The 24,479-nt window shown below is 41.7% G+C and overlaps 1 protein-coding gene across 2 annotated transcripts in view; it reads left to right on the top strand.

The window, feature by feature from the left end:
* The window catches only part of UTRN (utrophin), a 418,084-nt gene that overhangs the window by 62,967 nt on the left and 330,638 nt on the right, over nt 1-24,479 (top strand). For both annotated transcript variants that reach the window (XM_076333919.1, XM_076333918.1), the window contains 3 exons: nt 4,589-4,650; nt 20,108-20,200; nt 21,630-21,707. In XM_076333919.1, coding sequence (XP_076190034.1) covers nt 4,589-4,650; nt 20,108-20,200; nt 21,630-21,707 — 233 coding nt within the window. The remainder of the gene's footprint in view (nt 1-4,588; nt 4,651-20,107; nt 20,201-21,629; nt 21,708-24,479) is intronic.

The following is a 24,479-nucleotide window of genomic DNA, read 5'->3' as shown; positions in this document are numbered from 1 at the left end:
GATTGAAACCCACAGGCTAATTCCTTCTTTTATTTCTAAATTCCTTTGCTGAGAACTTAGATAATGAGGTGGGGAAGGCATATTTAAGTCTTAAAATGTGAGATGACCCTTGGTAACTCACGCTGGAATGGTTGGGCAATTTCTGTACTTTATTTGCCAATCTAGTCTGTAGGCTTCTCCAGGGCACTTTCATTGTAGTGCTGCTCTGCCAGCTGTTTTGGGTGTGATAACTTTCGTCTTTCAAAAACCGAGTAACACAGTTCTGTCATGTAGGCATGTAATGCGTTTTAGGGGAATAAGAAAGCTGGCTCTCAGTGTGAAGCAGAGGTTGAGTAAAGGGCAAACCACAATCTGGTGAGGTTTTTGTTATTACTTCTATTTTTAGATCATTTAGATTCCTTTTTGCTCCTGAACATGATATTCACAAGGTAATAGATCGGACTTGAACTGAGGTTTCAAAGTGCCCCAATACAATTAAGGGACAACGTTGAGGGTGGAGGAGGTATGTAAGGCTATAAAAGCAGCTCCTGGGGGCAACTGAATGCCAGATCACAGGCTGGGCATCTGATCACAAGAGCCGGGTGTTTTGAGCATACTCCAGTTGCATGGACATACATCATGTTGTATAACAGAAACAGGCTTCAGCAAACAAGCATCCGGGATAGGAAGCTTTTCTTCTCTCTGTCATCACAAGAGTTTAATTCTGTGCGCGCGCGTGTGTTTAGGTTTCTTTTTATTTCCTCTTCAAGGAACAAACTGTTCTGACATGGGCCATTACAAGTCCATTAAGTGACTGGAGGGCAGGCAGAGCTGTGTTGGCCAGAGGAAACAGTCGGTAGGTGATGAAGCAGAATTTGGCCCCCAGTCAGTCCTTGGCTTTTATTGTCAGGTTGCAGCAGTGTGAAAGGAAACACAAATGTTTTAGCGACTTGGTGAATTTGTTTCTCACTGCGCTGTGACCTGCTGATATTTTAATGTCTCGTGTGAGAAGCTTGACTGGCTGGAGTACCGCGTGCTTTGCTGAATGGCAATATTGGTTTTTTGACGGAATGTAGCTAATTTGTTATCCAAATCATAATGTCAGCCTCCGGAGGTTAGCTTTACAGACTCACAAGAATCTAAAGAAAATTAATTTGAGGGATAAAATAACTTGTCACTGTTGTTAACAAAGCACCAGCATTTCAGTTACAAGTTTATTTCCAGGGATTTATAGCAGAAAGCTTGACGCTTTTCCCTCTATAATGGCCAATTACAAAAATCCTGGTTTCAGAGGCTTTTGTAAAGCAAACATGAAAGCATAGCCTGACTGGGCAAGTGTCATCGATGGGTTTTATAACTGAGCAGAATGTTTTGGGAAGATGGGGAGTCATGGGGGTTCTGATTCCTTGCTTAACTGAAGTAGAAAGGATGCTCTGATACTAAAGAGATAGTAGGGGTGTATACATTCATATTCTTTTTGTCTCCATTAAAGACTAAGTCATTCGTGTTTATTGAAGTCATGTTTGGTTTTTTTTTTCCCCTCCCTAGGAAACCCTCTTTTTGAAAAGAAGGGAAAGAGGCTGGATTTTTAGTAAATGTCATGTATGCTACTGCAGCACATACAGCATGAGCACTTACACAACCTGGACCTGAGGTCTGGGGGGAGCAGCTGTAGGCTCAAGGTCTGCTGATAGAGTCCTGGCAGGCTGAAGCTGGTGTAATGCTGAGAAGAGCTGTCACCTCCTGCCATGCGTGTGCTTGTGAAGGGGCTGAGCCCCCCAAGACTGGGGTGTGTAGAGCTCCGAGCACACAGGATTCATAAATCCATGACCCTTCTCATAACTGTTGTTATCCTTTTACACAGTCAATACAACTATTTTTGACCTCTCTTCATTCTTTGCCTTTATCATCTTAAGGAGCGAGCACACTAAAAGAACATGAGACCTCAAACTTTGGGGTTAATCTTCTTGATTCTCACATAGGGAAGCTTAGGGAAGGAAAAAGGCAGACCGAGCCTTAGGAAAGTGTCCTGGTACATAGGTATATACTTGGGGGTGCTGACAGAAAAGGGACAAAGGTTATTGAATGACGTTTAAAGAGAGAGAAGGATGTTTAAATCTCAATACATTCAATACAAATAGTATTTGCAATTAATGTAAATGGAAAACATTATCAAGAGGTGGACAGTCTGGGATTGAGTTTTATATAAAGCTGCTTTTTGGCCCAACAGTGGCAGTTAATAATCTGGTCTGTTCCTGTCTCCTAAAAAAAAAAACCAAAAAACATTTGGAAGGAAAAAATGGAGTAAATACATTCAGTATATTTGGAGTTTAAATCTTGACCCTGTCAGTCTCCTGTGAGATGGGTACTTGGCACCGAGTATCCTGCTGGTAGATCCTATCTCTCTTTGATGGCGAGACACCCTATTTCACTGAGGGAAGAGAGCAGGGTTAATGAGGTCTCTTAGGTAATTGTATTCCCTCAGAATAATACCTTGAATTTCAACGAGATGTTTTAAGCATGGCCTGCTGTGCATGCACTGTAGGTATCTAAGCTCTTTGAGAAAAATCTTCTTCTGCATTGGGCTATCTGATTTCTGGTTGAGCTCGAGGTGCGACTGAGGAGTAGGCTATGTTGGATCAGCTTTAGATGGCAAAGAGGAGAAGCACAGGAGGGTGAAATAATGGCTGCTGGCTGCCACGTTGCAGCAGTTGTGCACTCTTTGGCATGATGTAAGCAGGCTTTTCAGCTGTAGCCTAAAAGGAGCCCAGAACTGAGGTTTTATTTTAAATTGACATGAACGTTTTCATAAAGCTTAAGTCTTAACTGTTGTGACATCTCATTTCTTACCAATGTGACTTCTCTTGTCGGGACTGAGCCTTAGCCACTGTTATTCCTTGTTCATGTCTGTTCGGTAAAAAACACCTGGTGGTGTTTACTGGTACTCCTCCAGTAGCCCATGTGTAACAGATCCGTGGCTAGATATATTAGACATGGATGGCATCAGGTTCAGACGTGTGTTGGGCAAGAAAGAGAAAATTTTGAGGTCATCTACCTAAGGAATCTTCTGGTAATATTCTGTGACTTCTTTTAATAAACTTCTGGAGTTTGTAGGTAAAACTTAAATGTACAACAGTCTCAATTGCTGCTGTCTGAGGCATATGATCTTTTCAGTGGTGCCTTTTAATCATAATCTGATTTCTCTTCAGACTATAATTTTTTTCCTTTTCATGATTTCCTGAAGTGGAACACTTGAGTTTCAGTCCAGTTTTCTTTATGGCTTCATCCCACTGCAGGGACAGATGGTCTGAGCACCATGGTGGTATGCTTTGTTGTGATAAGGGGCTTGAAAAAAGCAGTGCCAGCTGCCACTGAGAGGTTCTGCAGGAAAGCATCCCAGGCAGCGGTGTGCTGTGGGTGTCTGAAGCATATCTCTGGGCTGGTCTGTCAAGAAGCTCGTGGAGTCTTGAAGGCCTCTTGGAGATGATGATCTGGGCTGCAGCTGTCAAACTGAGTTTGCCCGGTGGAAGGAATTGCCTGCCTTGGCTGTGGTCTGCTGCATGGATTTGGAGGTTAAAGCCTTTCATGGGCTGCATGTGTATTTTTTCTTCTTGGCTGCAGCAATCAGGCCTGAAAATCCATGGTGGGGCAACTTCCTTTGCCTGGTCTGTTGTCAGCAGGTAATTCACTGTGATTTAAGTGCAGGTGGTGAGGCATAGTTTTGCCCTTAGCACTGCTCAGTGCAATTTACCCAAGAGGTGTCCTGTGATATGGGTGGAGCTGTGCTGGAGGTGACTCAGCCTGGTTTAGTGGGACAGACTGTAAAATTGCAGGTGACTCCCAAATGGCTTCCTTAACTGACCTGGGAAGCTATCTTCTCTCTGCACAGAGCTGGAGGCCACTACTCTCCCTCTGCTTTGACCTGTAGGTGCTCGCCTGTCCTTCCTCCTTGTCCTGCCGGGTCCTTCCAGCTGTCTCCTGGACCCTAGGTGGTGGTACTTCGGTGCTACACCAGTAGGGGCATCTAAAGGGAAGGGCTGCTGACCCCTTCCCACACTTTAGCTGAACTTGACTGTGACTGATCACTAACATGGTTCCTAACCCAGGTGTGAAACCAGGCTGAGGGTGGGTAAGGATGCGAGTGCTTCAAGGGTTATTTCAGCAGCTTTGCTATTGCAGTTGCTGTGCTGTGTACTGAAGGAGGCTATTATCTGCATTAGAAGCTTGAATAAAGACCTCAGCAGCTTTTGGAGTAATGCATCCAGGCAAAAAGATGTTGACAAAGTCTGTTGATTAAAAGCCCATGGTTTCATAGGTTGCTTTTCACCAAATGGGAAGACTGAATTTAATGCATTGGTATCCTGCCCAGGAGGTGCTGTGAAGCTGATTCTAATGCAAAGGAGCTGCTGTGGTTGCTAGCAAAGTTGAAACATTTGTGTGACTCTCCAAGTACCAAAGTCTTGTAGAGGTTTGAACAGCTGCTTTGACAGATTAGGCAAAAAATTCTCCCACTGAGTCAGGATAGTGTTTATATGACCTGTTTTGAGCAATCTAGGATTAAGAAGAATGCATTTTCACTCATTGTTTTCTTCTTCTTTTCTCTCTGCAGATGAACACAATGATGTACAGAAAAAGACCTTTACAAAATGGATAAATGCTCGGTTTTCCAAGGTAATGTTGGGTTGAAAGTACTACTTTATTTTTTTTGATTCACTGTTTAGAACAATATTGGTTAAATATACTTTGCTTTTATTCTTGTAGAATGCTCCTAATAAAATTTGTCAAAATGTGTAATGAAAACAGATAGAATACTGTAATGTTTGTTCCCTCTGTTTCCCCATGCACATAAACATTTGATACTACATGTCTTGTTTAAGAAAAAATGAAAGATTCTATTTGTTAATATATTAAAATACAGTCTTTTGCATGATGTCTGTTTGGGTTTTGGTCCTCTTACTTTATACAGTTTATTTCTACATGCAGTTTTCTGAGTGCATTACAGCAGATTTTGAACCTTAGTCGCTGTGTTTACTCTCAGTGCGGCTGAGTCAGCTTTACTCATCCAAAATACTTGCAAACTTCCAGTTGAAGCCACCTGATGTTGCTACTTGAGTCTTGACTGAAATTTTGTATAATTACTTGCTCATTTTGAATTTTCCTTGGCGCTCATGCTGTATGTTTCTTGTTTTAATTCTCTTTACTGACTTGAAACTTACTGAGGATCTTGTTTTGTGTTTTGGGATGAGAAAGGAATCATAGAATCATAGAATCATTGAGGTTGGAAAAGACCTCTAAGATCATCGAGTCCAACCGTCAACCCAACACCACCATGCCCACTAAACCATGTCCCTAAGCGCCTCATCTACACGTCTTTTAAAAACCTCCAGGGATGGGGACTCCACCACTTCCCTGGGCAGCCTGTTCCAATGTTTCACCACTCTCTCAGTAAAGAAATTTTTCCTTACATCCAATCTAAACCTCCCCTGGCGCAACTTGAGGCCATTTCCTCTCGTCCTATCGCTTGTTACTTGGGAGAAGAGACCGACACCCACCTCGCTACAACCTCCTTTCAGGTAGTTGTAGAGAGCGAAGTGGTGGTTGCTTTGGGATGCTATTTAAAGCCTACTTTTTATGCTGTTCCGCTGATAGTGGAAAAATGACACTTTGCCCAGGAGTGTGGTGGCTGTGGGAAGTTTTCCTACTTCATAGTTTGAATGTGTGAAGGAACCTGGGCTATTACCAGAGAAAACTCATGTGTTATTTTCTAGCCAGTATGGTGCTGGAAGTGGGATAACTAGTAGTTTTCACTCTGTTAATGGAAAGGGGCGTGCATATGAAATCCTGAAAGTAGGTATAAATATAGAAGGGAAGGGTGTGTGTGTGTGGATTTGGTTTGTTTTCTTTTTTAAATAAAGCAATGACAGTGCTATAGCAATGAATGGCTGCCTCTGGAGCGCTGCCCTTCTGAAGTTCTTGGTCAGCAGAGTAAGAAATTCTTCCCTTCCTTCCCTTCCTGTGCAACAGGACACTGGATGATGCCAGGCTTGTGGCCTTGGTTGATTCACTTTGGCTTAAGTTTGTTTTGGTTGAAAGCTGATATCCTGCACTCTCCATCCAACGCATTCTTGGCTAGTTTGCTCTTTAGGGGAGGAGTGCGTATGCGTAACTGGTTGCTCTACACTCTGCTTTTGACTGCTGCCGAGAGGAAAGATGGTCCTGCGGGAGGAGGGTCAGGCAGGGCAGGATCATGTAAGGAGTGAAGACGTGGTGAGAAAGGAAGGCCTGTTTGTAGAGACTTACCCTGGCATACAGATGGCATGAACACAGAAATGACAGTGATACTGAGAATGTGCTATGTGACTTGTTTGTATGTTATGGACGTTGTATTGAAACAGGTAAAATGGTTTTCAGTCCTTATACTTGTACACCCATGGATATATTTTTATAAAGTGGCTTTTCCTTTTATACTATGTATTCATGACAGATCCTGCTTAGCTCCTGGATTTCCCTGCCACAGGGTATAGTCAGACACTCGTTGGATTTGAAGTAACTCTGTAACTTCATGGCCCATTAAACTACCCAAAGCTATGAAAGCCATATTAATGTTTAAAGAGACTTGTATAAAAGGACATACTCCTGACTACTGCGCGTCCAATTCAAACTTGAGCATGGCTACTTTGCCATGACAATATGCAGATTTATGAAGACTGGCATGTTCAGATTGCAAGGAAATTGCTGGTGTTAAGCAGAAATCACCTCATGTAAGAAAGTCTATTTTCAACTGTGCCTTGAAAACGTAAAGAGGCAGATTTCAGTCTTATTGACGTTTTTGCATTTACCAAGTCATTTGGGTTGTTTAAAATTCCTTTTCCGTGAACTAGATTGATTCAGCTGCTTAGTAGGCTAGAGAGGTTTTAAAGGCTGGGTAAATGTAATCTGACTTACATTGCAGAAAACAAAATGGTAACTGTTCTGGTTTCAGCTGGGATAGAGTTAATTTCCTTCCTAGTAGCTGGTACAGTGCTGTGGTTTGGATTTAGGGTGAGAACAAAGTTGATAACACACCGATGTTTTAGTTGTTGCTGAACAGTGCTTACACTAGTCAAGGACTTTTCAGCTTCCCATGCTCCACCGACTGAGAAGGCTGGAGGTGCCCAAGAAGCTGGGAGGGGGCACAGCCGGGACAGCTGACCCAAACTGGCCAAAAGGATATTCCATACCATGTGACGTCATGCTCAGTATATAAACTGGGGGGAGTTGGCTGGGGAGCACTGCTGCTCAGGGACTGGCTGGGTATCAGTTGGCGGGTGGTGAGCGGTTCCATCAATTTTTTTCCTGGTTTTTGGTCCTCTCTTTCTCTCTCTTGTTGTTTTCCTTTTCATTACAATTTATTATTATTATTTTATTTCAATTATTAAACTGTTCTTATCTCAATCCACGAGTTTTCTTGCTTTTGCTAGTCTGATTCTCTCCCCCACTGGGGGGCGGGGAGGAGGGTGAGTGAGTGGCTGTGTGGTGCTTGGTTGCCGACTGAGGTTATACCATGACAGTAACTGAAGAATTTTGTATGGAATTGCAAAGTTCACTCCAAGAATTTTACTTGTCCTTCCACGTTAATTGTATTGTAGTTGCCCTTCATTTAAACACGTAAATAAAAAGTAAGCAGCTGAGCCTCTATAAACTAGTTTGGCATACAAAAAAATCCTAAAATTGCAGTTGCATAATGTACTTAAAATCACTGAACTTGATTTAAATCAATTCAATAGGGTTTTACAAAGGATCTAGAAAGAGAGCCCTTCTCTCATCAGAGAATAGGTAGATGAGCGAAACACAGTAAGTCTCTTAAGTATGCTGTGAGGTACCCATATCTGCTTCAGGCACCCATTCAGTGAGATGTAAGTTCTTGCTCTAGTTTGCAGTACAGTAACTTGTGTTCGTGCTCTTCATTTGAACTGTGCTAGAACAAAATGCATCTTATTTGCACGTATTTTTTTGAAATGATGGCACAAGCACATTTAAAGTGGATTGAGTCTTAAGGTCAATAAATGTACTCAGCCAAAAGCCTCAGTGCTTGCTGTAGAAATCTTTACCTTAGCAGAGCCATACGCACTACAACTCACAAGCCTATGATGGTTGTGTAGTAAGGATATTTTGTTAAAATTAAAGGGAATAAAAATTGTTAGATAAATAGTCTAGTTTACCAAACTTTAACAAATAGGGAAGTTTGCATTCAAATAAATATTGATACAGAGCATTTCAGTGTTTCTTTATATTAAGCCATGTGATGTTTTTCCTTATTGTATGTTTTTCCATTCCTCTGTCCAGTCTAATTTCAAAAGTCAGGTTTAGCTGTTTCCCTGTGGTATAGCCCACCAATTAAGGCATCTGGTTGTATGGATAGTTAATGAATGCTCTTCAAACACTGTAAAATTGTTTTCTATCCTTTTTATCATTAATACTTACCAGTTTGCAAGTATTAATGGATATATTTTCAGAACACCTTTCTGCAATGCAAGAGTACTGTCTTCTGTGTTTACAGCCACTACAAATAAAGGTAAATATCGGAAGTAGCTACTAATTTTGAGTGCCCAGTCTGAGACTTTGGTTAGATTATCCCGGAGGGTTTGACATTTCTGTAATATCTTCATATAAACCAGAGCTCTTGTTGAGTCTTATGACAGAGCTCAGAGGGTTCATCTCTTCTGCAAACTCAAGCAAACCATCTAAAATACCTAGTAGGTTTTCAGATGGAGCTTGATCAGCATAGAGGAGGGACTTCAAGAAGATGATGCCTGTGTTAGCAAGGGCTGGGCTTAATGACCTAGGGAGGTCTCTTAATCTGGTACACAGTGATTACCTGTAAAATTCTGGTTTAAATGATTCTGATTAGTTACAGGCGAACTCTTGGCTAAAAGTAGAGTTTAAATTCAGGTCCGTAGGATAACTTACTGCTGCATTAACCATACGTTATTTGTTACGCATAGGTAAAAGGGGAGTGAACAAAGATTTTTGCAATCAACCTTAGTTTTGACTTTTCCAAACTAATAAATAGTTTCAGTCCGTATCTATTTGCATGGCATATCAGCAGGCCTGGGACTTTTAGATCCATCATACAGACCTCTGACACTTCAGCTGATAATTACATAGCATAGTGGCTAGATACTCACACTCACAACTTTAGAAGGTTTCTAGACAGCTCGATAAGCATGTTGAGGGATTCAGGAGTCTTGTGTCCCACTTTAGACTCTGCAAGTACAGTTTTTCTGCCCTGGTTTCCTTACTTTCTTTACTCCTAGTTTCTGACCCTGTTCCCTGCCCCCCACCACTTACTATTACACCCTCTCATGTCAGAAAGTTTGCCTGCCCAGCAAATCTGGAGTTTTGATTGCCCTGCTTATTTCATTCCCACTTCTGTCTTTGTCACTTAGTTGCTTACCCAGCAAGACCCAGTTTTTCTTGTTAAAGCTCCAGACCTGCTCTGTCTGTCCTTCCTTTCCTCTTCTTCCTGTCTACATCTCTTCACAGGATTTGACACTCGTGTGGTTAGTCCTATTTTTGCATCTCTCTTTGTCTAAGCAGTCCTAGCCTTGCCCGCTCTTTGTCTCCTTGCAGGAGTCAGTCTTTGCTGGCTTTCGTGTTCCCATTTTCCAAGGCACTCCTTTTCCAAGTTTGTTTTCAGATTGGTTACTCTCCTCTTCCGCTATTCCTGAAATTGGCAGGTAGGACCCAGAGTCAGCACAAGAAACATGATGCCCTAACTCTTAATTTAGACCCATGGAGTCAGATCTGTCACAGCCTGTCAGAGCTTAGTGCTGTCACTCTAGAGGAAATTCACAGATCCAGCATGGGCAAACTGAGACTCTTCCTTTTCCACAAAGAATCGTATTTTCATTACATTTGATAAGTTTTCCCACAGGGATGGCAGAAACACTTTATTGCTCGGAAGGCTGTGCTCTGCAAAAAGAACATAAAATGCCAGAGATGCTTGTGGTATTCAGTGAAAAGGACACTGGACTTCCCTCCCCCTGCCCCCAGGTCATAAGTCTTGGGTATGGATGGCTGTTGAATGGGAGCCAGCTGGGGGCATTGTTCCAAGGTGTTGGGAGCTGCTTTCAAAACCCTCGTATGCCTGAGAGCTGTGCCTCCCTTCCCTTTTTGTCATGTACTCCCATCTCTTTCCAATCCAAGCTCTCAATTTCATTCTTCTTATATACAGAAGACTGTATGTCTTATTTCTGCATTTGCAGCATTCTTGTTGCATGTATTTCTGTGATCCTGATCTTCCAGGTCGCGTGCTGGTGCCCTGACCATCTGCATTGACCAGCAGCTGCAGCGCTGGCAGGGCTTGGAGCTAGGACCTGCCAGTGTGGGTAAAGCCAGACCTCCCATACTTTTACAGCATCTTAAGCTCTCTCCTGCTCTGTGGTCTTCCAAAACGCATTTCAGTTTAGGGTTAAAGAGCAAAGAAGAGGCTGAGGTGCAGCTTGGGAGCAGACTGTGTTCTCCAGGGCTGAGCTCCAGGTTAGCCTGCGAGAGGGCAAATACTTGGTGCTGGGGCTCCTGTGCATTTCCTCTCCTGGGCTCTGATGGGTCCCTTCCCCTGGAAGGACACCAAATAAAGTAAGGATGAGAGAAGACAGGGCAGTAGGTAAACTGGTGAGCTGTACTTGGAGTGCTTTGTGATGTGATGGCTTTATATGCATCTTAAAATTAAAACAGTCCCTCCCCTATTATACCAGGCATTAATTCATTTGCTAACTGCAAAGTCTTATCTAACTTTCTGGGTGGTGTGCTGTATAGATCTTTTCCACCATTTTTGCTCCTTAATTTTCTCCTTTCTTCTAAGGGTTGTTTTACCATAATAGTAAATGTCAGACCCCATACTTCTGAAGACGCTTTGCTGCTCCACTGCTGACTCTTAGAAAATGTGATAAATCTTTTTAAAGACGAAAGCATACCTATTCAAGATAATTAATTTCACATGACCTGAGATACCTGAGGCCAAAGACAATTCAGCAGGGATTTTTTTTTGGGAAGGAGAATTATGGAGTTTAAGGTATTAGTCATGCAAGAAGAGAGATCAAAAAGATTGATTAGGCAATTTTATCTGTCCAAGGAGACATCACCTGAAATGGTCTGTTATTGTCCTTTTTCCAGTTTTTGTGGCGCAAGCAAGGAAATACTTGACTACTGGTAAAGTATCCTCCAGTCTAATTGCTCCTGCTGTTTTCCGCTGCTGAATTAAACTGTAAGACATAACTCACTCAAAGATAGCCAAAGCTTATAAAAAATTTGGCCTTAACCTGAGGAACAACCTGGGTGGAAAAGAATTAGCGTTTGTATGAACTGGCCTTGAAAAATTCAATTTTTAGTCTTACTTTTTTTCTTAACTGGATTACTTAGTCCCTCCTTCTGAGAAGAGGTCAAATAGGATGTGAATAAACCAAGATGCAGGAAAACAAATCTTTTCTCTAATAGGTTGTGAGATATGGTAAGGTTGACTAATTTATAGCATAAAAGCAATAATACAAAGCATTTCACGATCTCTGCCAGATTTAGCTACAGCGTGAGAATTGCCAGTTTTCTGCCCTCCTCTCAACTGCTGCTGTTTTCTGCTCTAAGAACAGGGTGCTGGCAGCATCTCCCTTACTGGACTTCAAAGCTTGGTGTAGTAATATGGACTGTAATTACTGCTGATTTTGGTTAATACTCTGGGCTTTGGGATAGAGTTTGACCCTGATTCATGGTCTTGGTTATCATCCCAGTTGTTGGAGTGTTTGTGTGACCTTCTCAGGCACTAGAGCTGAACCTGGTAGAGGCACTGAAGCAAATCTGTCCCTTTACCTGCTAATCATTGATGAGAACAATAGTCAATCTGGTCAGCAGGATTTTTTTTTTTTAAGGAACCAAGTTACAATCTGAAGTTAGCTGGCTTAAAAAATGGGGGGGGGGGGGGGATGGGGAGGAAGGATAACCTTCCAGTCTTACAGGAGAAATAACTGACAGTGATAAGACGTATGGTCCCAACTGCCCCTACTGGTAATGATACATAATGAGGCTTAATTGCAAGCTGAGGTTAGTACTGTTACATTAAACATATAATAATGTAAGCTTATGTAAATGCATTCATAGATGTACTGGGGAGAAAAAAAGACCCACAGAGTTGCTGATGCCTTGTGTTTGTTTTGCTGCCTTGCTATGTCTAATATTTGCTTTTATGTTTTCCCTCCTTCTATCATGTTGTCAATCAAGTATTTCAGGTGTTCTGTGGATTGAGTTATCTTTAGGTTTTCAGCTTTGCTGCTACTTAAACTCATGTCTGTCGTCTAGTAGAATCAAACTTTCCAGCATATCTCAGTGATGAGTTACAAGTTGCTTGTAACTATTTTATTTTTAAGCACCAGTAGTGATATATAATTCGGTCTGTAAGGTGTTTTCCTCCTGTGATTGTAACTTTATTTATTTATTTATTTATTTATTACTTGGTATTTGAAGTCATCGTTTTGGTACTAGTGTTGCGTAGAGATGCCACAACTACTCAGGCATATTCAGCATAGAGCAAAGCATACTCCACTAAAATACATTTGTCTCAGTACAGCTAGTAGTTATGTATGCTGTCCTATAACTCCTGCGTGTCAGTGGAAGGAGAATGGAAAAAAAGTATCATGTTTTAATAAAAATACTTCTGTAAACAATGGCTATGGTCTTAAATTAGAAATTGGCAAGATTATTTGTTGACATAGTTGTTTACTTTTTGCAATGACCTTTTTGCTTTCTGAATTGTTTCCCACATTGAGTTCCCATGTACTTGCCTTATGATGTAGCAGCACTTGACATGTTTCTTACTCTGTATTGGTCATGATAAAGTGTAATTCTTGCTTGTGTTGTTTGTAATCGAGTTTAAACTCAAAGTAGGTGGTTACCATGAGTTCCCTAGGAATGTACTTGAACATTACGAATAGTTCATGTTCTAGTTTAAGCGCTCGACCTGTTCAATATTTCCCCCTTCTCAAGAAAAAGGGGAAAGGGGTCCTTGCAGCTCTACTACTATTTTGACCTATTTACTGAGCATCTTATTAGATGTTAAAAATAGTCATCTGTTGGTTAAAAATAATTAACAAAAAACAACTCTGACCTTCATATAAGTGACACTGGAAGATCAGAAGAATCTGATGGAAAAATCAAGATGTACTGCTTCCTATATCCTTTCAGGGTGTTTTGGTGTTTCTGAGGTGGCAGATGATCTAAACGGCAACTAGGGCTTTTCCCAGCACTGCTCTGAGCCACCAGAACTCGTCTGCTGGATTCCCTTAGTGGCTGGTGAAGGTCATATGTATGCTTTTACAATATGTGTTACTTCTCTGGTGACAGCCAGCATGCATTACTGTGAAACTGAGAGGACCTTTCATCCTGGTTTTAATGTCGTCACTTGGAGGTCTGAATCAGTATCACTGAGGAGGATGTGAAATAGAGGTGGCTTATCTCTAACTCTCAAATATCTTTGGCATTCATTTATTGGAAAAGAGTTAGGTGTAATAATGTACCTTCAATAATTATTGATTTAAAGAACATGTAAATCCTCTGCTGCAGGTAACTATGGTGACATAAGAGAAAACTGCATGTTTCTAGTTAAACTACTAGATAGACATTAAAACTTCTTTAATGGTTAACTTTGCATATAATTTCATGTTCAAGAACAATATACAAAGAGCATAAATAGTTGTGATAAAATGATAAATAATAGCTTGTGTTTAAAAAAAGATGAGGCTTTGTCTTACTCCCTTTAATTCTCTATAACTTGGCTCAATTTGATGCAGTTCCCCATTAGTAACAAGGGTACAGTTAAAAATGTTCTACTGTAAAATATATATTCAAGGAAGATTGCTGCCTTGCAGCTGTGTGTGGCTTCAGTAGAATGAACTGTAAATATTGATGGCTTGTCTTTCTACTGTCAATAGCATTGGATGACTCTTAAAAAATCTGGTCCGGATTTTGTTTATATCTTCCTCTATTTCCTGGGAAAACTTTCTGGCAAAGAGAAGGAATGATTTCTGCACAGTCATATTGGCTGGCCTGGATGATGCTTCTTTGCAAGTAATCCTAAGTGCACACGAGGAAGTGTGAGTCACCCTTTTAAACCTGATCCAGGTAGAGGGGCTGAAAGACGGCCAATGGGCATGTGAGGGCTGCTGCTGCTGCTGCTGCTGCGAGGAGATCACTGTGCGTGGGCTCTCCTTCCCAAGTGGTGCTCGTGTCTCGCTGGAACAGGCAGAGCCGATGCCCATAGTGACTGCTCTTGCCACGTATGGCTAGCATCTGGTATCCAGCTCAAAGATCATTCAGAAACTGCTGCTGCCCCATGAGAGATGAATCAGCAGAAAAAGTGTTTTCTGCTGTGGATAACTAGCGAAAGTTCTTTCTTTGTCTCCCCCCGGCCTCGTGTTAGCACAAAGGCTGGCACCAAAATGTTCGTTGGAATAAATGTATATGGGGTGGATCTGGTTCTGATCCTTATGCATGAGTCCCGTGGTGGATAACAAATGTGCCACCGTGCAAAGTTTATAAGAGCACAGGCAGGCCTGGCCTCAGATTACGTGCTGTCTCCAGCTTTTATTTCTCTTACTTTGCTTTCTCTTGCTCTGCCTTCCTTTCCCTTTTCCCTCTTCCTCTTTCCCTTAAGTCTGTTTCAATGAATCAGCTGCTTTCCTGCTGTCAGTGCCAGTTTAAAGCATTGGGGAACCAATGTGGCCTCTTTCTAAGTTAAGTCTGTTAATTACCTTCTTTCGTCTGTCCTATCAAGCCCTTGTCTCTACTACAGCAACTCTGTGTGTACAGCTCTGCTGGCAAAGCCCTCTTGGGCAGGCTGAGGGAAAGACGTTTCTGCCAGTGCTTTTAAGCAAAGCTGAGAAAAACTACCTTCTGTTAACTGATAAAAGTGTTCAGCGAGGGGGACGTGAATGTTTTACACCCTGAACCGGCACAGTTCTCCTGGTATGCACTGTGTCCCTGCCTGTCCTTTATACTATCTTTGTAGTGTAAACTGAACCCTATTTTGTCTTTGAGAAAGGACCCATTATCTGCCTCATATTTGTACAGTGCTTAGCACAATGTAGGCTGCTCCCTAAGTACTTACCAACGCAACCGTGACTAGCAATTTGCCCTTGCTGAAGGGCTCAGTGTGGTTTGTCACTGTCACTCTTATAAGGCAAATACTTAAATTTCTTGATCCATTATGCTCAGTGGTGGACTGCTTCTCCATACGGGATGCTGGCCGAGGCTGAATTGCAGTCTTTAAGTATGTAGAAAGTGAGTAAAATATTGTCGGTTCCGAAAAGGAGAAATTTAGATTGGCTTAACATACTGCATATCAGGCAGGACTCTACAGAGATATATGCTTTTTATATACTGCAGATATGTATAGTTATTTGTGTGTGTATATATATCTATCTGTGCATACAGACTTTTTCAGAAGGCAGGATTGCTTTCTGGAGGTTAGGAGTGAGTAGTATGGGTGTGGGCAGGGATGGTGGGGGGGGGGAGCAATCTGCAGAGCCCCATGCCTTACCCTCTAGGGTGGGAGAGGACTTCTGCCCTCCCCCAGAACCCTAGCTCTTGCTGCAGCCTGCCAGTCTGCCCCAGCACAGAGCTGGTCCCAGGGCCACCTGCTCCACCCCAGTGTGGCTTGGGGCAGTGCTGTCTGCACGGGGCCTGTCCTGTGCCCTGTGGTGGGTCAGAGCCAGGGCTTGGAGTGCTCCTGGCCCTGCGGGTTTAGATTAGGCTCCCTGACTAGAAGCACAGGTCCAGCCTTAGTGGTTGTGTTGTGGCTCCCAGATTGCCTCTGCGCTGTCACAGCAGCCTCCCCCAGTAGGTTCAGTGGTGAGTCCTATGTGCAAAGAGATGGGGCTCTACATCTGTTTTCTCACAAGGAGATAGTGGTGATGGCAGCAGCCTGGCCTGGCACTGGACTGGCCCGTGCCTGGCATAGGAAGGCATGCATAGCTGTCCTGCCAGCATTGCCCTACAGCTATTCCTTGTCTTCTCTTGGGAAATGGACATAGGGGACCATCCCTTAGGCTGCCATTTTATAAAACTATTTTCTGGATCCTTTCTAAGCTTAAACTTTACGAGTCATACAGCTGTCAGAAGTTGGGATACGTAGCAGTTCTTTCTGAAGAAGGGAAGTAGAAGACTTTCTGAAGCACAGCAGGTTGCTATCCAACTGCATCCCAGGAAAGCCAGGCAGGATCTAGCAGCGCTGTGCACTGGAGGACAGAGCAGTGGTGTTCTCGATTGCAGACCATGTGGCTCAGACAGCAGATCCTGTGTGGAAATATGTGTCTCGGTGTGTGGAAAATGCACAAGTGGGAAGAGGCAGTGTGAGCAGAGGAGGGTGCAGCATGCACAGTCTCCGCTCCTGTTGCGACAGCAGTGCTGTGGGCTGGCTCTGTGCCCTGATGGGACAGCTGGAGCTGCCTGGGTGGCCGTTGCCACCAGGTACTTGCGTGTCCCTCAGGTGGGTGTGGGAAGCTGGAGGAGCAGGTTTCCAGCCTTCCTGTCAGGTGTGCTGCAGTGGAGGTGGCGATGGGCTTGGCGGGGTGTGTGCTGCAGCCCTTTCTTAGCCAACTTCAGTCACCCTGCACTTGTAGAAGTGCTTCTTGTGAACTAACTTCCTTCCCATAGAGAGCGTTTTGCTAGACTTCACTAAATACAGAGGCTTTGCATGTTGCTGTGTCTCTGTTTTGAGGATAGTGGATACTTTAATAAACCAGGAAGGAGTAGCTTAGATTTGCAGAAATAATTTAATACTCTTCTGCTGACTCTTTAAACTGACAGCAAGACGTGGTGCTCTGATGGCCAGTGAAATGGAAAAACCATTCTCCTGAGAAAGTGAATCTGAATTATTTCCACCATGACAGCAGGGTGCATTGCGTAGGGCTGGTATGTACCATGACCTGTTGAAATGAATGACTGAAAGCAGGAAGTCATTCAGCTTGCTTTCATGCATGTGAAATGAGGGGATGGGAAACAAAGAGAGAAGCCTGTATGCTCTTGACACCCTTGTTGCACTGTATTAAATGAGGCATCTTTCTGCTTTTTCAGAAGATCCAGATCCTTCTTTTTTTTAACTTCTGGACCTAAGGCAACAAATTTATTGAAGATATATAGCTACAGGATTCTCAGTTTTGGTGTTCTCAGTCTGTTATACATGTGTGCATTGTTTTAATTGTATAATTATAATTAATTATAATTATAATTAGTTATACAATTATAAAGGCCTTACTTCTGTAAGGCCTTTGACACTGTCTCCCACAACATCCTTGTCACTAAATTGGAGAGATACGCGTTTGATGAATGGACTGTTAGATGGATAAGGAATTGGCTGGATGGCTGCATCCAAAGAGTTGCAGTCAACTGCTCAATGTCCAAATGGAGGTCAGTAACAAGTGGTGTCCCTCAGGGGTCTGTATTATGACCCGTAGTGTTCAATATCTTCATTAGTGACATGCAGTGGGTTTGAGTGTGCCCTCAGCAAGTTTGCAGATGACACCATGTTGAGCGGTGCAGTTGATTCGCAAGTTGATTGTGCCAGGGGAGGTTTAGATTGGCCATGAGGAAAAATTTCTTACTGAAAGAGTGGTTAAACATTGGAACAGGCTTCCCAGGGCAGTGGTTGAGTCCCCATCCCTGGAGGTATTTAAAAGATGTGTAGATGTGGCACTTAGGGACATGGTTTAGTGGGCCTGGTGGTGTTGGGTTAATGATTGGACTCGATGATCTTAGAGGTCTTTTCCAACCTTAATGATTCTATGATTCTAAGAGGGAAAGGATGCCATCCAGAAAGACCTTGACAGGCTTGAGGAGTGGGCCCATGTGAACCTCATGAAGTTCAACAAGGCCAAGTACAAGGTCCTGCACCTGCATCAGGGCAATCCCCAATATCAGTACAGACTGGGGGGGGGATGAAGGGATTGAGAGCAGCCCTGCGGAGAAGGACTTGGGGATATTGGTGGATGAAAAATTGGACATGAGATGACAGTGTGCGCTTGCAGCCCAGAAAGCCAGCTGTATCCTGGCTGCATAAAAAGAAGTGTGGCCAGCAGGTTGAGGGAGGTTATTCTCCCCCTCTACTCCACTCTTGTGAGACCCCACACTTCACTGGCTAACAGGTATTTGCTTTCACAACAAGCATCTGAGTCGTATTGCATCCAGTGAGACCTCTGTTAGCTCCTTCTGTCTGCTCTTCTGGACACATGAATAATTTCCTCGTGCCCTTACCAACCTACTTTTAGTATCTTCTGTGTGGCGATGCAAACCAAATTTAAGCCAAATTTTGCTGGCATCTGGGGTAATTGCACTGTGGATCATCTCCTCCCGTTACACAACATAAACTGTACAAGAGGCTTCCCTGCAGCTACTCTTAGGTATTCCTGTTCTCCTGCTCCAGCATGCTTTAAAGGTTTGGTTAAGTTGCTACACGGCAGCAAAGCATCTGAATCATCTGTGAGAAGTGCATGCGCTAGGAGGAAAGCCTTGTCTCTTGCTGTGCTAGCAAGGGTATAGTTGAGCTCAGGAAGTGGCAATATGTAATGGCGGAATGTTATCAAACGCTGATATTTCACATATACTCCTATTTGGTATTGGTCTGACAGCTACATAGCTTTCTACACCCTTTACCTAAGTTATGTGTCAACATGTGTATATACACATTTTTAAGCATGACTTGTAAAAGTAATTGGAGAATAAATTTACTAGAAAAATTCATTGCAAAACTAATTTAATATCAGACACCGGGGCTAGCATCTGTGTATTTTAAGAAGTGAACTTAGTTATACGATCATTCTCACCACTGTTTAGCTGGTTGATACTATGAGTTACATTTAGGTATGTTTCTGTACAGGAGATTAAAATATGGCTCTGCAGCTATTCAGCTCCGATTTCTTGTGAATAGCTTTAGTAGTATGAAATCTAATTGAAGTGGACATTTAAGAAAAACCCTTATGAATTTTGGGGAAAACCAGATATTTGCTGGAAAATGGGGTTCAGTGGGCAGTTCAGTGCTCTCTTTCTGATTTGTTAGCCAGCATTTGGCAATTACTAGCAGCTGTCGGGCAGGAGGAGGTAAGTGAAGGTAGAGGAGATCTATGTCAGCTAATTCACGTCATGTAAGATGGGCCTTTGACAGCCTTCTTTCTGAAGAGCAATGCTATAAAGCCAAGGTGATAGAAAAAGGCGATATTGGAGTTTTAGGTACTTTTTAGAAAATATTTTTCTTCTCAAATTGGCACTTCAAAGGGACACTGAAAGCAGTAGCTTAATTGATCTCCTGGCAGCCAGCAGATGAATATTACAAAGCAAATGCACTTACTTAGTTGCTGGCTGCCTGCGTCTTCTCCCCTGCCTTGTAACACTTTCCCACGTTAACTTTCTTAAAGTCCAAGAAGAAATAAGATTAAAAGGGAGCATGGAAAAGGTTAACATGATTCTGCTGTCACCTCCCACCATTCTTGCACAGTGTCTCTCCACCCTCAAAGAAAATGAATATTAGAAATGTATGATTTAGAGTAGCTCTGAGTTTCACATTTTGCTGCTTTTTCCAAGGTAAAGAAAATGATTAATTTGTCTCAATATATATTACACCTTGTGATCTACTAATCTGTGTAGAAGAGTGGCAGCTCCTTACACAGGGCTCAATTCCAAGTCCTTTTTTATTTTGTCTGTTTTTAAATCTGAGAGAATTTGTCCCAATAGCTTCTTTCTGAAAAGCCCCAGTTTCTTTCCTCCTTTAGATGCAGGCAGACCAAAGCATTCTTTCTCAAATGACTCCTCAAATTTGCCAAGTTTTTTTCTTTGCCATCTTTGCGTGTTAACACATCTACCCTAATGTGAGCCAGGATGCGCTGATTTGGTTTCTCAGTACTAGGCTGCTGATGCACAGAACCATAGAGATGGGGAGAAAAAAAACACTGAAGGAGGGTGCCTTCCTGATTATTGTCACAGTCCCCTAGCTTTTATTTACTACATTCAGTACCAAATAAGAATGAAGTGAAAGATAAAAAGGAAAAAGTAACTTTTTCAGGGAGGTTCTGCTTCAACACTGTTCTTATTACTGCTTTTGTTTCTTCTGCAGAGTGGGAAGGCCCCAGTTAAGGACATGTTCACAGATCTGAAAGATGGAAGGAAGCTTTTGGACCTTTTGGAGGGTCTGACGGGAAAACCTCTGGTAAGAGAAATGTGTATGAGTCGTATTCCCATTTATTAAAAACAAACAACAAATAAACAAAACACTCAAAACCCAAACTGTAGCATGTGATGTTTTTTATTTTAATTTATTTAAAAACCTATTTTGCTTGTAGTGTGTACTTGCTCTTTACAGTTCCAGTGAAATTCCCATGAACTCCACTCATGGGACATAGGGTCAGGCTGAAGTTAGCTGTGTAACCCTCTCTTGAGGGTTAACATACTGTTTAGCAAAGCACGTAAAACCAGTGATGTTATTCACATAGTGTATATTTTCAATAGAGATCTCTTAAAGGTCTGCTTCTGGATGGTCTGGAAAAGCAGCCTTTAGCGGGATACCTGTGGACTTTTTCTAATAAGCTCATGAAAGATCCCTTAAAGAAAAAAGAAGGAAAAAAAGACAACAGCTAGTAGGCAATGCAAAAAACTGCATCTTCATTGGAAAATCCTTTGTGATGTACAGATGGGAAAGGGCTGAAAACTACTCAAGTCTCGTTTGGGAAAGTGTGTGTGTGGCTGAAAACTCTTCCCCTGCTAATATTGATGCCTCTTCAGAAAGATACGTGACGCATGGTGAAACCTGTGCCATCACTTGGGATTAAATTCTTGATTTCACTGTTTATAATAAATTTCAAATTTGTTTATTGACCTTATGGGGAACCTTTGGCCATTTAAAATTTCACCTTGCAAGCTTGCCTTGTTTTTTAAACAGATACATTTCACTAGTACTTCCAATGATTTGTGGTCTGATTTGAAGTATACTGAAGACAACAGGAGTTTTCTGTTTTCTAATTCTGTTGATTACCGTGTTCCAAGTTCAGCTCCATGCTCTTGCAGTACGGTCACGTTCTGCCACAGGAGTTAAATTGCGGTGATTAAAAGCAAAGAGAGTGGCAGGTATTGTCAAGAGTTGCAGTGGTTTTTTTTCTCCCTGATATTAAAAGGAAAGGAAAGTCAGGAAGCATAACTTCTTCCCAGTATGCAAAGATTTAGCAGGCTTTCAGTGCCAGAAAAACAAATTGCTGCTTGTTCCCTCTTGGGAGCCAAAAAATTTCAACCACTCTGGCAAATGTTCAAAACCCTCAGATTTTCCCCGGGAACTCCCACTTTGCTGTTGTATTGCCAGTTTATAATTCTGCAGATGCTGGGAATAAAAATTCTGGATTTACCGAAACACATTTTGAATCCAAGGCTTGTCCTGTGTCTTGAATTGAGGAATAACGTTCTGATCAGTTTTTATTTTGAAATGGTTGTGAATGATCTTGTTCGGTTTTTGTTCCTACTTTAAAGAAAAAAAAATTTAAAATCTGGAGAAAATTAAGACAAATTTCCTGTTGTTTGCTATATCATTTCTTTTGTTTGGTCTGTCAAGTTAATTCCCATGTGAACAGATTGTAACTTTCTATTTTCAGCCTAAAGAACGAGGTTCTACACGAGTACATGCCTTAAATAATGTCAACCGAGTACTGCAAGTCTTACATCAGAACAACGTGAGCATGTTTTTCCACAACTTTTTTGATAGACTCTTTAATTTATTCCTGTGTGTAAATGAGTTCAAAGTACAGAGAATAAAGACTTTTGGTACCTAAAATGAGAATTCAGTGAGATGGGTAAACTGTTATCAGTTTTCCTTTTCTGAGGTAGAATTTCAGTGTCTGGCAACTTTGTGAAATCTTAAAATGCTCACTTAATGATATTAACTAAACTGTGTTTTGTTGAGATGTGTTCAGCTCCCAAAACAAAAGTGACTTGAAGCTCTGCTACGCATAGCTCATGAACCTGGCAGGACAAAAAACTAATTTCCAGTGATGATGCATAACTTGTGCAAAAATCTGTAAGGGTATGACAGGTTTTGTGTCTGTTTTGTGTCCTGCTCTCAAAATCCAGGAGGATCTTTCCATTGACACCCGTCAGCTCTGTGTCAAATCTGTACTGAGTGTTTCTAACTTGGAGCTTTGGTAACCCCAATCCTTCTTTAAGAAAAATGAGATCAATAACTGTTTGTTTTATTTTGTTTTTGTTTTTACTGCCTGGAAGCTAGTAGTGCTGTAGCGAAGTGATTTTATTTTTCCCCTGAAGAACAATTCCTGATAAGCGTACTCTTTATAATTAGAATTTCTATTTGCGAATGTCAGGGCACTAAAATAACTTAAGAATATTCTGGCAATAAAATACATCTAATGCAAAAAGGCACTGACATATTTATATAAACTGCTGATTGAAGAGTGATACGAACAAGCTGTATAATACTGCAATTTCCCCTCCGTGTTGGTGGACTAGTGTCATATTTCTAGGAAGTAGCCAAAGTTAGTGGTGGGTTGTTTGGTTTTTTCTTTTTTGAGGTACTGTAAATATTGATTAACTTTTTTCTAAGGGTAAGTAATGAGTCTTTCCAGCTTGGAATTGATTTATTTTATGAAGATAATAAATGAAACAATATCGAATTACAATAATTAATTAGTTCTTCCTTAAGCTGGCAGGATCTGGGTTTCCAGAAGTAAACAGATGGTGTTAGCTGAAGGTTGTTAAGGTCACATACATGATTTATACCTACTGCTTAACTTCATTAGAAAGTGTGTGTGTGTTAAGATGAAGGGAAAAAGCATCCACTGAGGAGCAGTTGCGTTCTGTTGCCTGAGAGTTTGTGGGCTATACCATATTCATAACTTGTGAAATAATTTATGAAAGTGTTTAATATATATTGCAAGGATCAAACAAGCCTAGGGTGTAGATGTTCAAGTGATCCTGTGAACCTCATCCATCTGATGAGCAGAATGGTTCTAAGTAATGAATTTCAACTTTTTTGATTTGTGGACCAAGTTTTAAAAAATAATAATTAAAAAAATCAACTGGAAATCATTCCATATAGCCAATATCAGTCTACTGTCAGTAGTACTGGCTGTCTACTGTCAGCTTTCTTTTATTGATTATCTTTGCTTAAGTCTCAGTAGTCCACTCACTGTCCTAGTGGATTGCTGGCTGCATCCTGCAAAGCATTGTTTTAGTCCAGAATCATTAAAATACAAAAATGGACACGTGGAGTATTTTCTTTTATGTATGGTGTAGATAGCAAGAGGAATGCATTATTATTATTGTTATTGTTGTTGTTGACGTGTAATTAAAAAATGTGAAGTGGGTTTTTTGTTACCCATTCTCAGGAGTGTTTTTCTTCTATTACAGGTGAAAAAAGCTCTTGCAATGTAATTGTTTTATTTTTGTGCCCTTGATCTTTAGTCTTGCTTTCTGCTCTTTGTGTTCTAGAGTGCTTTCCAGTGCGTTGTTTAATGATCCTCACTGGTGATTCTTTTGGCCTGTTTTTGCCTGTTTAATTTACAGTTATCTTAAAATATATGCCTGGTATTTGCAAAGAGTATTGCTGTAAGATTCTCTTCCAGCTGCTGTCAAAATTGGGAGAGGACAATCCACAAATCCACAAGCTTCCTTAGTACTTTGAAGTGTAATTTGAGGTTCCATGTTAATCTTGCAACAGTTTTGATTTGATTCTCCTAACCAAGAGACCTATGGGGAACTGAAAATTATCAAGATGATATCTGAAAGCGATGAGGCTACAAGTACATTTTGCAGAATTGAAGCTATTCGTGATTGTGTGATAAAAGGAAAAATATTCATGGAATACCATTATATTCTTATATATCAGCAATATCCTCTAGAACAAAATGAAACTTTGTTCTTGTCTATTCTGTCATTGTAGGCTACGTCCACTGAGAGCCAGAGCATGGGCTCCGTTACTGTGATTGTCCGTATTGTCTAATTGCTAGCCAGCTCCTTGGTGCAGGTTTTGTCTCTATGACCAGTTCTGATCCCAAGCAATGCCCAGATACAGTTCTCAGAGTTAGTGTAAGCTGGGAGGTGTGGAGCAAGGGTGAGAAAGAGAGAAAAAAGCTTCCCCATTGAGGTGAAATGCACTGTGCCGCTTGCCCCTGGGGCTGCAGGGATGCTCCTCGCTCAGGTTATTTACAAGAATGAAGCCCCACAGTCTCTCCTGTGTGGGAGTGTGTTGCAGCATCTGGTATATGTGTACATAGAACCAGGGAGGTACTTCTCTCCTCTGCCACAGGCAGCTGTTCCTAGCCCAATTTCCATAGGCGCAGTGGTGACTAATGCAGTGTGCTGCTGTTGGTTCCCTCCAAAAGGTGGTTCAGAGCTTGTGCCACTTTCTCTGTGTTGACTGAATGGAAACTTGATGCCCCAATTCAGTTCAGACTCTAAAGTAGCACCGAGTGAGTATCTGGTAGTGTGCT

This window comes from Aptenodytes patagonicus, chromosome 3 (genome assembly GCF_965638725.1).
Source record: "Aptenodytes patagonicus chromosome 3, bAptPat1.pri.cur, whole genome shotgun sequence".
Taxonomy (NCBI): domain Eukaryota; kingdom Metazoa; phylum Chordata; class Aves; order Sphenisciformes; family Spheniscidae; genus Aptenodytes; species Aptenodytes patagonicus.
Note: the sequence above shows the minus strand (reverse complement) of the source record. Positions and strands in the feature narration are given on the sequence as shown.